This window comes from Cryptotermes secundus, unplaced genomic scaffold (assembly GCF_002891405.2).
Source record: "Cryptotermes secundus unplaced genomic scaffold, Csec_1.0 scaffold455, whole genome shotgun sequence".
Classification (NCBI taxonomy): domain Eukaryota; kingdom Metazoa; phylum Arthropoda; class Insecta; order Blattodea; family Kalotermitidae; genus Cryptotermes; species Cryptotermes secundus.
In genome coordinates, this window is record NW_019734967.1 from 174,993 (window position 1) to 188,503 (window position 13,511).

Here is a 13,511-nt window from a genome sequence, read left to right on the forward strand (position 1 = left end):
GTGGGAAAGTTCGATGCGTCTGCCCACCCTCACTTTCTCTACTTGCTGACGTGACTGTCCTGGAAGAATACGACCGCGGGCTGCAAGAGGAGCGTGGGTTTTATGCGAAAACAAGGGTGTGGCGTGGGACTGCGTGAACAGTGTAAGAGGAAGTGGCAGGTTGTTAACTGCATTCCTTTCCTAGAATCTCGTCTAACAGGACCTCACATTGTCTACTTACCCTATAGTGTTCCTGCCTAAACCCAGAGAAGTGCAGTAGCGAAAACATGGCAATGAAAAGGAAAGTTTTAAGCATTGAAGAGAAAGTTAAAGTGATTCGTGAAATATTGTGTGTATTGTCAGTGAAAAGCGCTGTAATATGTCTTTGATATTACACATTTGGGCAATTCCACGTTAATGTTACGTTAGTCTGTACTTAACTACGTATTTCACTAAAAAATGCAACACTTTAACTCGGTTTTTGGTAGATTTTTACGTGACTAACATAAGGCTACTGTGGAAGTGCCCATTTCGGTTACGACGACATTCGTTTATAACGACACTATTTTTAGGTCCCTTTGATGACGTTATAACCAAGTTCTACTGTATATATTACATAATTATATAATATTATATATAATAATACCTGAAAGTCAACAAGGCATAAACTGATTCAAGAACATCAAAACTACAACCCAAATGGAATGAAGTCTTCTTGGGCAATCAGCTGTATCAATGATGAGCTAATGTCTGACCTTCCAGCAACCATCCCTGCCTCAATCATCAGGGGTTGGTTTAATGAGCAGTCTAGCCACACAGCATGCAAACACAATGCTCTTCACACCAAGTCCTGATGACAAGGGACAGAGCCAGTTTCTGAAATGTCCAATACCAACCCCACAATTACAAGACTGACTACCAAAGGACACTTCACTGCATACTGTAACAACAGCTTGCAATCATATGGTGACATATTTACTCAAAGAGAGAGCTGTGAAGCCAGAGAAAACAGCTACTGCTAGGTAACGGCTCTGTAACACCCAACAACAGAGTAACTGTTGGAAGCCGTGTTTTCTGTGTGGCCCGTGCTGAGGCTACATAACAGGGACCAGCTACCATTACAAGATAGTCCTGAGACAGCAGTTAGAATAGGGGGTTGGTGTGACGTGACCACCAGCCTGCAAGAATATGAGGCCAGAAGCAGAGGAATGTCTACTGTTGGAAAACGTTACCAAGCGACAAAGTGAAGACTGTGACAGTGATCTTTAAAGTGTAGTCATGTGTTGCGTTAACGTGTCCAATAACGCCAATTACCAATCCAAACCCCATCTACAGTCACTCAATTGCATGATAATACATATAATCCAACTGGCTCTATCTACTGCAGTATTTACATTGCTGTTATGGGATGAAAGTCCTCACTTCAGTTTTCTGACTGTATATGCTAAGCATGCCATAAAATATCTGTGCTTAGTTACAGCCACTACTGAGATGTCTAGCCCCACAGGCAATGCTTACCTTCGGTCTGATACTTGGCACCAGGATGCTGTTGATTCCTCCCAGTTTCACATTTATCTTCAGACAGAGATTTGACAAGGTCTGTGGTGATGTTTTGTTTACATTCTTTGCCTGAACACACTGTGTGGCCATACCCAAAACAGTATCACCCACCCTCTTCACCTCGGCTGAAACAAATGAAGACACATGTCACATGTCTGTCCCCTCTGACAATATGAGTTTGTGACTATCCACTGACAACTGCTACAATCCAAGTGTTCTTATGTGATACACTCCAGGACACTTAACCTCTCAAGTTCGTTCCCCATACCCACATATGATGATCACTACCCCACCACTACAGCAGTCATATATGCAGAGTACACTATCTGTAGCAATCAGAAATAATTTTACAGCCCCTCTCTGCTATCCACAGACAGGAAATACATTTCTATTCAACTGGCAATTTTTACGATTATTATTTGACAAACATAACTTTGTCTCTTGGCTGTAAGAATTTTTCAGACCAGCTAATAACAAAAACAGTGTTAAGTACAATGAAACTTGTTCCAACATTATTTCACAAAAATGTATGTAATTCTACTGGACACTTTACAAAATGTGAGAAATTTTTAACAGTATTTGAATTGAGTGAATAGGGTAAGTGCATGTATATGCAAGATCAGCTTATGTTCCTAAATTTTAAGAATTTCACTGTTCTCGTAAGAGTAAGATTCATCCACTTTCTCTGCATCACTGATGTTAATTTAAGTACAGGGAAACTATCTGACAGATTGCCACAGATCATTCACCCAGTCCAGGAGCACAGACACATGCTGTTCACATCAACTCCCACGGCATGTTTTGTGACTCCTGGCACAGTAAATAACATGCCTAGAGTCAATATATTGTCACATGTCACAGTGACTAAAAATGGGTTTTGGATTGGTAAATGGATTTATTGGATTCTTACAGGTTGTAACTACAAATAATAACAACAGTTACTGATTTTCACACTACAAAGCACTCCACACTAATCTCCCAGTCTTCACAGATTTATAACACACGAACTAAAAGTCTCCCTAAATCACACACTTCTAATACCACTGACTGTAGCACATATAAAATCTTCAAATCACATATTAAATCTTCACAGGCTGACTTCTTGTGCTCTTCTGTACTCCTTGCGTGCTTGTTCACGTGCTTCTGCCACTAATACCACTCGTAACTGCCCTGAACCCCCCTGGACTCATACTTACATAGCTACAGAACAGACACGCATCACGCGATCACTATCCAGCCAGTCTATACAAAAAATAGCTTCCTCTACTGTTGCATGCTGGACCGTGTTTACACATCTGTTGCCTGGTAACACGTTCACATGTCACAACATATTAGAACTTCTCTTCAGTATTGCCCCAATAAATCTTCAAACAGCTAATGTGAAGCAAGCTTCTGTGTTACATGCTCATCAACCATAATCACAAGCCCTCGGCATTAATATCTCAATGAGATGCATCACTTCTTGTATCAAAATCCCACGTGAGAGTTGTGTGCTTGAACGAGTGCCCATAAATAATACCCATGTGAAACGTAAGATTCCGACACGAATCTCAGGATATTTCAGCTCCAAATAAAAAACTATTCACACAACTGTATACAAATTTAGCTGGACAGGATCGTTATCAAACAAAAAGAATAAGAAGAAAATGCTGAATATCACTGAAGACTGGATGACATCATAGCCTGAATGCTCTTCTCAATAATTCCTTTGTTGCCTTGCACAGAGGACTGGTGTTTAAAAGCTCACCATTTCCAAAAAAAAAAAATCATGACCCTTTTACAGGGTGCAAAGATGCCTGCCATAGCATACAGGGACTACTACAGGCATCGCTGTGATCTGGAGGGGTTTTGATTGCAGCCTGCTGAACATGCCATAGGGTCGAACACACGCTTGTAGCTCTTCCACTGGATTGGTGAGAAGATTTGTTGTAGGGCCTTGAGCTCCATGTACAAGAGCACAGCAGCTAAACTCAATTACAGGATACTCACCTATATTTACTTTTTGAAATCTATAATCATGGAAAAGGAACACAGACACTGCATTGCAAGTTGGTTACTTGCCAAGTCACTTCATGAATTAACGGAAATTTAGCTTTCAGTACAAAACTTTTAATTTCGCTTTTGATAACTTGTACATGGAGTCTAACAAAGTTTGCAGTGTTCAACAGGGGACCGTCTTGTTTCCAGAATCTATCTAGAAATTATGAATTGTAGATATGACACATACAACACTTTTCAAAATACTTAAAAGAGACAACACACAGTGCACTCTTACTCATTATCTTATGTGCTGCAACGTTGTGAATTCAGCTGACAAATATACTGATTCCACTTGAACTTGCTAGATTCTCTTTTCGAGGAGGTTATACATATAAGTCGTATGATTTAATTAGTTTTGCAGAACTGATATACCAAGGGTTCTATCACTAACTGCACAACTTCCAATAAAATTCTCATCAATAACATGCCATATTTACTCATGAAACTCACAATTATTTTGGAAAAAAAAAACCTAGAAGTTATGGTGCATAACACAGGGGGTCCAAAAATAATGTACTCACTCTTTGATAGTCAATATCTTTGGAACAAAATGACATGTAGTTACAATTCTTGCGCGGTAGTATAGTGTAATGTTTTCTCAACAGATGGTGAAGGTCACATGAGTCACGTGAGTGTCATGCCGCGTGCGCACTGTGAGCAGAAGACAGCAGCAACAATGGCTGAAAGGCTGTTCTTTGAGCAATGCAAGGCTGTATTGAAGTGGTACAAGAAGTACGAAAACATTAAAGAGGTATGACAATGGCAGAATGAGTTTGGAACTCGCCCACGAACACGAACAACTGCCCATATTCGGGATAAATTTGATATGTCTCAAGCTGTAATTATCTTCTTGGTTGGGGTGGTGTTAAAACACTCATGATGGAAACTGTAATATTCTGGTCCAAGTTGCTTCTGCTGATAACTGGAACCCATATTACATTTTGACACCTGTTGGTTTACCCTTACATTTTAAATATTTTCCCATGCTACTGTGTTTTGATTACAGATCCAAGTGAATTCCACATATTAAAGCGCTCCAGCCAGAATTTTAACTTGCCAAGATGGGCACTTCAGTGAAGATATACAAACAGAGCAACGGGATTCCTTAGAACACAGGAGCCCACCCATATCCAGTTTCCAGTATGTTACAAGATATCCATAGTGGATACTGGACCCATACGTGCGCGCACCAAAGTCAATTCATCTGTGTGGGACATGATTCATAAATCTTCACTGTCTGCACCAGGTTCATCAAAAATATTTCTGTCTTAAATGCAACCCTTCTTCCTCACTACATGTTTCGGCCATATACAGCCATTGTCAGGTGTTGCCTATCTTGCTAAAATTGTTATACTTGGAATTAAAATTAATTAACAACTTAACATTATATCCACTGTGGTCATCTTCCATTCATGTAAAAGATATTTGCTTAAAAGCATTTCTCATTATTGGATTTAGTGACACTGCATTACCTTTTCAGCATGGGAATTATTTGTAATTTGTGAATAATGTATAGTGTATATAATTTTGTTGGTTTTATAAGTTTTGATAGTTGTTTGTAGTTGTACTTACAAGTATGGATGACTACCACAATTGATAACATTAAGATGTTAATTAATTTTAATTCCAAGATTACTTAATTTTAATTAGGGAATATCACATTCATATGCGATATATAACTTTGACATACAGATCAAAATTTTATCAAGATAGAGAACGCCTGATTGGCTGAATGCAGCCAAAACATGTACTCAGGAAAAAGGGTGACATTATATTAAGTTACATTTAAGACAGAATTATATGTGTGTACAAAAGATACCTTAATGCAATACGATGCTTAAATACAATATTTTGCATCATGAAACTGGCTGCATGCAACACACCTGCACCCAACCTAATGCAGATTAGGCTATCTGCACCAGTTACTGTCAAGGCACACAAAATGTTATTTCCATTTCCTGACTCTAGGAGTACTGTTGCATGTACTCATTTTAAGAATTACAATATACTATCTCTGCACCACATGAAACTATTCCAGAATGTTGTCATTCTACAGCATCCATCAAGGAGTTCAAAACAATAACAAATATACATTTTCAGACCCATAATAAAATAAAGCATGAAACCAGGGGAATGATTTCACCTATGATATAATACAGTGAGTTTACGCATCACTTCCATAGTTTTCCCCAGTGCATCACACCACCGCAAAAAGTTCCGTTAATTAACTCTCTGGGACACAAGACAGTTAAAGTACGTCGACCACTCACAATGGGAACACTAAATGTCAAGGGGAATGCCTCCGGTCCACTGTTTGCTTGAAGGGCATACAGCTGCATAAAGTGCTGTAATAAAACTAAACATAAAATTTTGTAACAAACGCTGGGGAAGTTGGGACAACAAATGTTAAATCTGTGTTAGTCAGAGGAGACAGAGGACCTTAATGCATCATTCTATTGTCTGTACCACTTACCATACACAGGTGTCTTCCCTGGCAAAATGACTACAACTAGTTGGAGTGCCGTAAACGAAGATTTGAGGTACCGAAACATTGGCTCCACTTGATCAGGACCCGTTGCATATTTGCCTATAAAACAATGCAATATTATATATCCTAGAAACCTGAGTAAGGTTAATGTATTGTGACATGGCTACCACTACAAAAGCACCTCACTATTTGGAAGGTATAAAGCACAGCAACTAAACTGTTCCTCCAAAATGTCTGCTGACTTTCACCAGACTGCATGGCATTATATCCCAGACAATATAGACTGAACTCTTCTCAGTCATGATAGCTCTGGCCAAGATGTGAATCGGGTACTACACAAATGAAAGTCAAAAGAAAGTGTTTCAATTTACATTTCCATCTTCTCTATTCTCTGCTTCTGAGCCACATTCATTCATTCATTCATTCATTCATTTATTTATTCACATTCCACAAGATCTTTCCAAGGTCGAAAAACAACCAATTAGATATAGAAATCATCAAGTAGCTTAATCACATCTTGCTTATCAATCAAGTAGCTGTCAAAAAACTATTAACAGTAGATAAGGTTTACATTAGTCATAAAAGAATTAATCTTAAAAACAGTAAAACATTGACAATTTTAGAATAAAAAATTCAGTCAAAATATTATGTACAAATCTTGCTTATGCATTGAAGCAATTATCTAAAAACTAGTTTATAATATAAGAATAGTTTAGAATGTTAATATAATTAATGATAAAAGGTGTAACTAAACATTGACAATATAAGATAACAAATTGAGTACAACTGGTAATAAGAAATGCAAGTAATAATATGTACAATTTAAAAAGGCTTAATCACATAAAACCTGTTTTGTCAGATAGTTTAAGTTTCCTACTAAAAAGCTTTAATCACAACTAAGGGTACGAACTGTGACTGTATGCTTACCACCAAGGCCCTGCATTATGTAGTGATACAAACATTTCCTAAACTGTTTCATTTTACTATACAGATATGGAGTGGTGCACCTAAGGATGTCAGTGAAGCAGCCTCCGTTCCCACCTCATGACTCGTGGTACGCGGGTTCAAATACCCGGCAGAGGTCGTCGAATTTTTAAGGGCAGAAAAATTCAGGGAACAAGTCCTCCGGGAGGGACTTTAAGCTGTGTGTCCCGTGTCGTAACTTTACAGCACGTAAAAGAACCTCATATCCCCAAAGGGGATCACTGAGCCAAATTCCAGGACGTTTCCCGCCCAACAATAGTCTCTAAGGCCTCTGATAGATGGGGGAAGCATTATAGACACCACTAAGCAAGTGGCCGAACTCGCTTGCTCGGCGGGACTGATGGTACNAGACACGGAAAATCTGTATTCATTCTTTCAGTGACCTGACTTTACACTGCATTCTGATCTTATGGAAATGACAACTATATAACGTCCTATACTGTATACACAAGAAGGCATACAGTGTGTACAAGGGCAGCACCAATCCTATCATTAATCCAACAAGAACTAATGAGCATAAATATATATACCGGTTTGGGTGGAGAATGTGTAATATTCTAAAATCAGTCTTTATTTCACCACAATATACTTGAAGTCCACATATCTTTATTACAGGGAGATGTAAGGTTATCTTATTCAGATCACTCCAATACCCTGTTCCTTTCATCTGTATTACAAGGACTGCCCAATTTTCTGGTAAGGTAGCTACCCAGCACCATTCTATGCCAGATACTACAATGTTGCACAACTGCACATCTTTGAAAGTTGCACACACTTTCTTGGGACCATTTTATGACTTCCAAAATGTGTCCAACTTCTCAATTAATCTTACAAGCAGCACAGAACATCCCTAACGAAGTGGCATCAACTTTTTAGAAGACGAGTAAACCATTAGGGGCTCTAAACACTTACTAGGGCAGCTCATAATTATGGCGAGTTGCTGCCATTCAGTTCAGATTGTTTTGTGTACGCATCCCTTGCCTAAACCTATAAAGATCAAAATGAATAAAATCGTAATATTATCTAATGTTTTGTATGGGTGCAAAACTTGTCTATTGCCTTAGGGCAAGATTACAGTACTGAGGAAAATACTTTGCACTGGGGAGAGTGGAAGTAACAATGGTGAAAACCTGCAAAATCAGAAGCTTCATGATCTACACTCTTCACCAAATGTTATCAGCATAATCAAATCATGGAAAAGTATGGACGGACCAGCATAAGTAGTCCTAATCACTTTATTATGTCAACAACTTTTACACTTCAAAATACCTTCCAGGATATATTTCAACTGAAAATCATCACATCAAGTCTCATTTCAAGCCAAGATTCTTCAAATACATGCTGATGGTTTTCAAAATTTTGAAACATGTTTCAAATACTGTCATGGGATATGCAGTATAAGTGCGGGGCTTCCCAAAGGTTTCATGGAGTTCTCTGCATAGGATCACATAAAATGTTGTCTTCAGGTCTTCATGAGAGTTCAATTTCTCTAGAAATGAAGTGCCCTTACATCCATTGTTGCTACATGAGGTGCTATCAGAAAGCTCTCGGACTTGGTCAAAAAAGAAATACTCGCTTAACTTGCTCAATTTTGACTGTCATCTCCTTCAAAATAATCCCCTAGGGAATGTATACAGCGATCCCATCATTTTTTTCCAGGCTTCAAAACACTGTGGAAGTCATTTTCTGTAATGCTGTCAAGTACCACTTGTGATTCCCACTGAATGTCAGACATTATTTCAAAACATCACCCCTTTAGTTTCATTTTCAAGGCAAAGGCCTAGATAGTGCCTTAAATTATACCATGACCACTTTCTTCACGACTTTTCCAATTCACTATTCACCATCATCCTATCACCTAACCCTAAATAATCTCAGCTACTGACAATCTTGCTGAAATGACAAATAAGGTAAAAAGGTAAATCTATCCCTTTAACGTGCCATGGAGACCTATACGGTTGTAAGATGTTGATGCCCCCACATTTTCTAGGCAATCACCTCGCAAATGGTGGTGGTAATGTGGGCCTTAGGCACTGGCCGCCCCTTACACCCAGGAAGATTCCTGGTATTCATTTCTGTTAGTGGCAGAGCCTAATCAAGGGCCACAGTGTGGTTGGAAGGATTAGGTCAATTGAAAAATCAAACAACTTCATCGGGAATTGAACATGTGAGCTTCTGGCTCATAGCATAATGCCTCAACCACATAACATTATGTTTGAGTATGTATTTATCAAACAAATGGTACATATAGTGTGTGTTGAGGAAACTTCGCAACACTGCTGATCTGGCCCAACATTCTTCACAGATTGCTGCTGTAACTGCTGATAGCAGAATGAGTCATTAGCGCTAATAAACATGCGCTGTTACAGTTACAGCAACAATCGGTTAGGAATACTGGGCCTGGTCAGCAGTGTTGCAAAGTTTCCTCCTTGACTGAACGCCCTGTATAAACAAATGTTATGTGTTTTCCACATACAATTGAATTATTTAATTTTCTGTCTAGATTAACACATAGAAATTGTAATACAATAACAGTTATCAGGTTATATGCTTCAGTACCATCAGACCATTATTAAAGATATTAATACATGAACAAACGTCAACACCACATAGTCTCTGATATTGAGAGCACTGTAAAATACCCTACCTAAAAAAGAACGAAGGAAAAAAGAAGGAAAGAGAGTGTAAGTTATTTGCGTAAAGGTAAAAGACAAAGCTGTTCATGCTTAATTATTTAAGCACCACACTATTACAATGTGTGGGGGAACAGAGAGTTGCTTCATGCTTTAACCTTCAGCATTAGATGCAGCAAAGTTTATGCCCCAGCCACTTTACAGCCTGGAAAACAGCTCAGCACCAACTGGACAGGAGGCTGAGGGTGCCATGGAGTTAAAGAGGATGCACTGGTTAAGAAAGAAACCTCTGCCCCCTTCCCATCAGAAAATGAACCCCAGTTCTCTAGTAGTCCAGCTCACAGCCTAGTAACTATACTGAGCTACCCCAGCTATATATGTAACTTATGTTCATTTATGAGGTATTTAACAATCAAATATCACAAAACCTTTTCACCTGATTAACTGTTAATTATTTATATTTTCTACATAATGTTGAAAGAAAGCAATGCATCCATATAGAAGAATGAGTCAATATGCTAAAATGGTGTATCATACTGTCATCCTCAATAGAACTTCATATGTCCTTTGGAAGCTCACAAAATCTGCTTATCTCTTATTAGACAACATTCATGCTCTTATGGTCCATGTCAGAGTCAATGCCAGTGTAAATGCAAAGCTAGCCTGAAGTGGTTCTGCTGACATATGTGACTGGTATCATGACACTATAAAGCTTAGTAGGCCAAATGTGACGCAGAAAGACCAGTGCCAGTATTTTTAAGTAACTCACAGACAATGAATATCAATAAAAATGAAAATCGCTTATAGGGTGGTTTTGTAGGGCAGTCTACCTAATGTGGGGACAAATTGGAATCTGTTAATGTACCCTGGCAGATGCATGCAGCATGTGTTTGCCCAGAAAGAAAGACTGCTAGCACATGTGTGCTACTTACTGACTTTGCCTGGGACATCTTCGTCCATCCTCCCTACAGTCTGGATCTGCTTCCAAGTGATTTTCACTTGTTCATACACTTGAAGCAGTTTTTGGGGTGGTATGGATAGTAATGAAGATGTGAAGAAGGCGGTAAAAGACTAATTCACTGGTCCGGTGGCAGATTTCTACGATGCAGGCATATACAAACTCTCACTGGACTTCCTGTTCAGACCCACTCATTACACTCAATGTGCAGCCATGTCATATAATAATGGACACTAGGGAACTAACAGAATACATTTACTCATCTAAAGTGGAGGAACATGGCTGTAGCCTATTTTCCTTGAGGAGCTAAATAAACCCACACAAAAAAAAAAAACAACAGTCACTGTCCTAGCCGAGATTCAATCCAGGCACATCCCAAATGCAAGCTGCATTACTACTTCAGCTAAGTTCTGAGCAACACAGTACAACACATGCACACAAAGAGGTGACAATTTTACACTGAATCATACTATATTTTGAAATGTATCATCCAAGAAAGGAACTGCTATTATCAGCCGCTATATAAATTTACATTGTCACTTCTAAGCGCATAAATACTATTTCATGCACTACTGTGATCAAGCACATAACATTTAATACCAAATGGCATGCACTGAACTCTGTACTCAGAATTTACTTACAAAAACAAGGCTGTCCAATTATTGGCATTCCTGCATCATTACTAATCTTCTGTAGCTGACTTGTGAAGTTCCTTTAAGAAAATACAATAACCAAAATGAATCATACATATTTCTGCTTACGTTCATTGGCATCAGTACAAATAAGAAGGAAACTATTACCATCTTCTGGGATGTCACAACATAAAAATGTTGTGGAAAATGTTAGACATAGTATACTGTAGCATCATATTGTGTGCAAGATAATGTTTATTAACCCGTTGCCGTGGTTCGTCGTGTATGTTTCGTCAGGNTAAAATAATGTTTATTAATATTATTCAGTGAACACTATTCTGGTATAAACACGCCATACATTTGCCTGTACTACATGTTTTGGCCTATTGTGGCCATCATGAGCTTTGCATTCACCCTTCCTTCTACATGCTACACCTCCCTACACTAGCCAGTGTTTACACATTGGGAGTGCCTTGTACAGGTACGCTGATTATGTAATGCCCTTATATTACAAAATGTATCAAATATTAAAATAATTTTTTAAACATTAGAATATTCTACTTGGAATGGCACACACACATATGTCCAGCAATACAACGCATGCAGCCACATAAGAAAGACACATCATAAGACACAATATATAACAATTAAAACATAAGAACAACAACTCCCACAGCGGATGAATGGTGTTACACACGAGTTTGATATATGACATGTAAGATGATAATCTTAAAGTTTTAATATATAAATTTTATTACTGGACGACGACGAACACACATTTTATACCATTTTATAAATGGACACTTGATGGCAGGCAGTGCAATGGTTTAACGTGATTGATACACCTGAGGATGGCAGAATGATGCCGAAATATGTAGTGTGAAGTGACAAGTGAAACTGTATGCACTAAAAGATGGTAAATATGCACACATTATCAATTGAGTTACATGTTAAAAGGTGTGTGCATACGTGTGTGTGTCTATATATTCTCATTTTGCTTTATGTTATCATGTCCCTTTCTAATACCATTTGTGAAGATAACACAATCTCCACATAAGGGCAGGCCATGGGAAGAAAAGAATATAAAAACACATCGCACACCCATTGGCCCACATATAACTGCCACATTATCATAAGATCATAGAATGAATCCTACAAAAAAACCAGAAGGCACACAGAAAAATAAGCAGTTTATGGTTCCAATAACCGATGACAGATGTGAGATTTATGAAAGGAGGGAGGTATGTAGCTAGTTAAGATCTGGTGAATATGCAGTGCATTCAACTGAGACAAGACACATGCTACCTGCAATAGAATGGCAGCAGAAGAGGGCATGACCACTGAGGGAAAAGTGTTGGGGAGTTCCCTCCCTGAGGTGCCAACTATCTCTACTTATGGCTGATCACTGTAAAATGGTGATACAGACTTCCTGAACTTTATAAGAACTGCCAGAAGTGACTCATTTCTGCCTTCAAACACGCTTCACAGCATGCACAAAATTTCTGACATACACTGAAGTTCTAATGCAAATGATCTACCATGTACATACAGCAAACCACAACCCTGCTTTACATTGTGTAATGGCACTTCTGGATAGCAGGAGGACCTTCTTCAACCTACATCCATATATTCTGCATCGTGCCATGACCAGGAAAGTAATGACAGTAAAGACAAACAAGGGCACATGTTGCCCGAAATCATCATTCCTATATGATATTGTGAAGGTTCTCCTTCTCAGATCCTTTTATCTTGAGGTCTTTGCATCAAGATACACAAATCAAAAGTGAATTCTGATGGCTGAATTTTTTTTAACTAAGGTATAGCTATCCCAGTAACAGGCTGTGGAGGCCCATAGGGTTGCGAGACGTCAAGGCTCCCATATTTTCTAGACAGTCGGCTCAAAGATGGCAGTAAGGTACTCAGCCTTACGCACCAGCCACCCTTTACCCCCAGAAAGATTCCTGGTACTCATTTCTGTTAAGAGGCTGTGTCAACCCCTGGGCCATGGTGTGGCTGGAAGGATTAGGTCAAATGAAAATCCAATGACCTCATCGGGAATTGAACCCACGACTTTCTAATTTATAGCAAAGTGCCTCAACCAACTATGCCACTGCATGCCTCTCCTCTGTAACAAAAGAAACTTAAAAGGAAATGCATTCAGATATTCAACCCACAAGAACCAGCTCCCATAGAGTTGTATATATTAATGTTTATCAGAAAGTGGTAGATCAGGGAAT

At 38.8% G+C, this 13,511-nt stretch overlaps 1 protein-coding gene across 4 annotated transcripts in view; it reads right to left on the reverse strand.

The window, feature by feature from the left end:
* The window catches only part of LOC111869079 (protein argonaute-2), a 96,108-nt gene that overhangs the window by 25,753 nt on the left and 56,844 nt on the right, over positions 1–13,511 (reverse strand). For all 4 annotated transcript variants that reach the window (XM_023860292.2, XM_023860293.1, XM_023860291.1 and 1 more), the window contains 3 exons: positions 11,284–11,354; positions 6,053–6,166; positions 1,498–1,664 (listed from right to left, as the gene is read on the reverse strand). In XM_023860292.2, the coding sequence (XP_023716060.1) occupies positions 1,498–1,664; positions 6,053–6,166; positions 11,284–11,354 (352 nt within the window). The remainder of the gene's footprint in view (positions 1–1,497; positions 1,665–6,052; positions 6,167–11,283; positions 11,355–13,511) is intronic.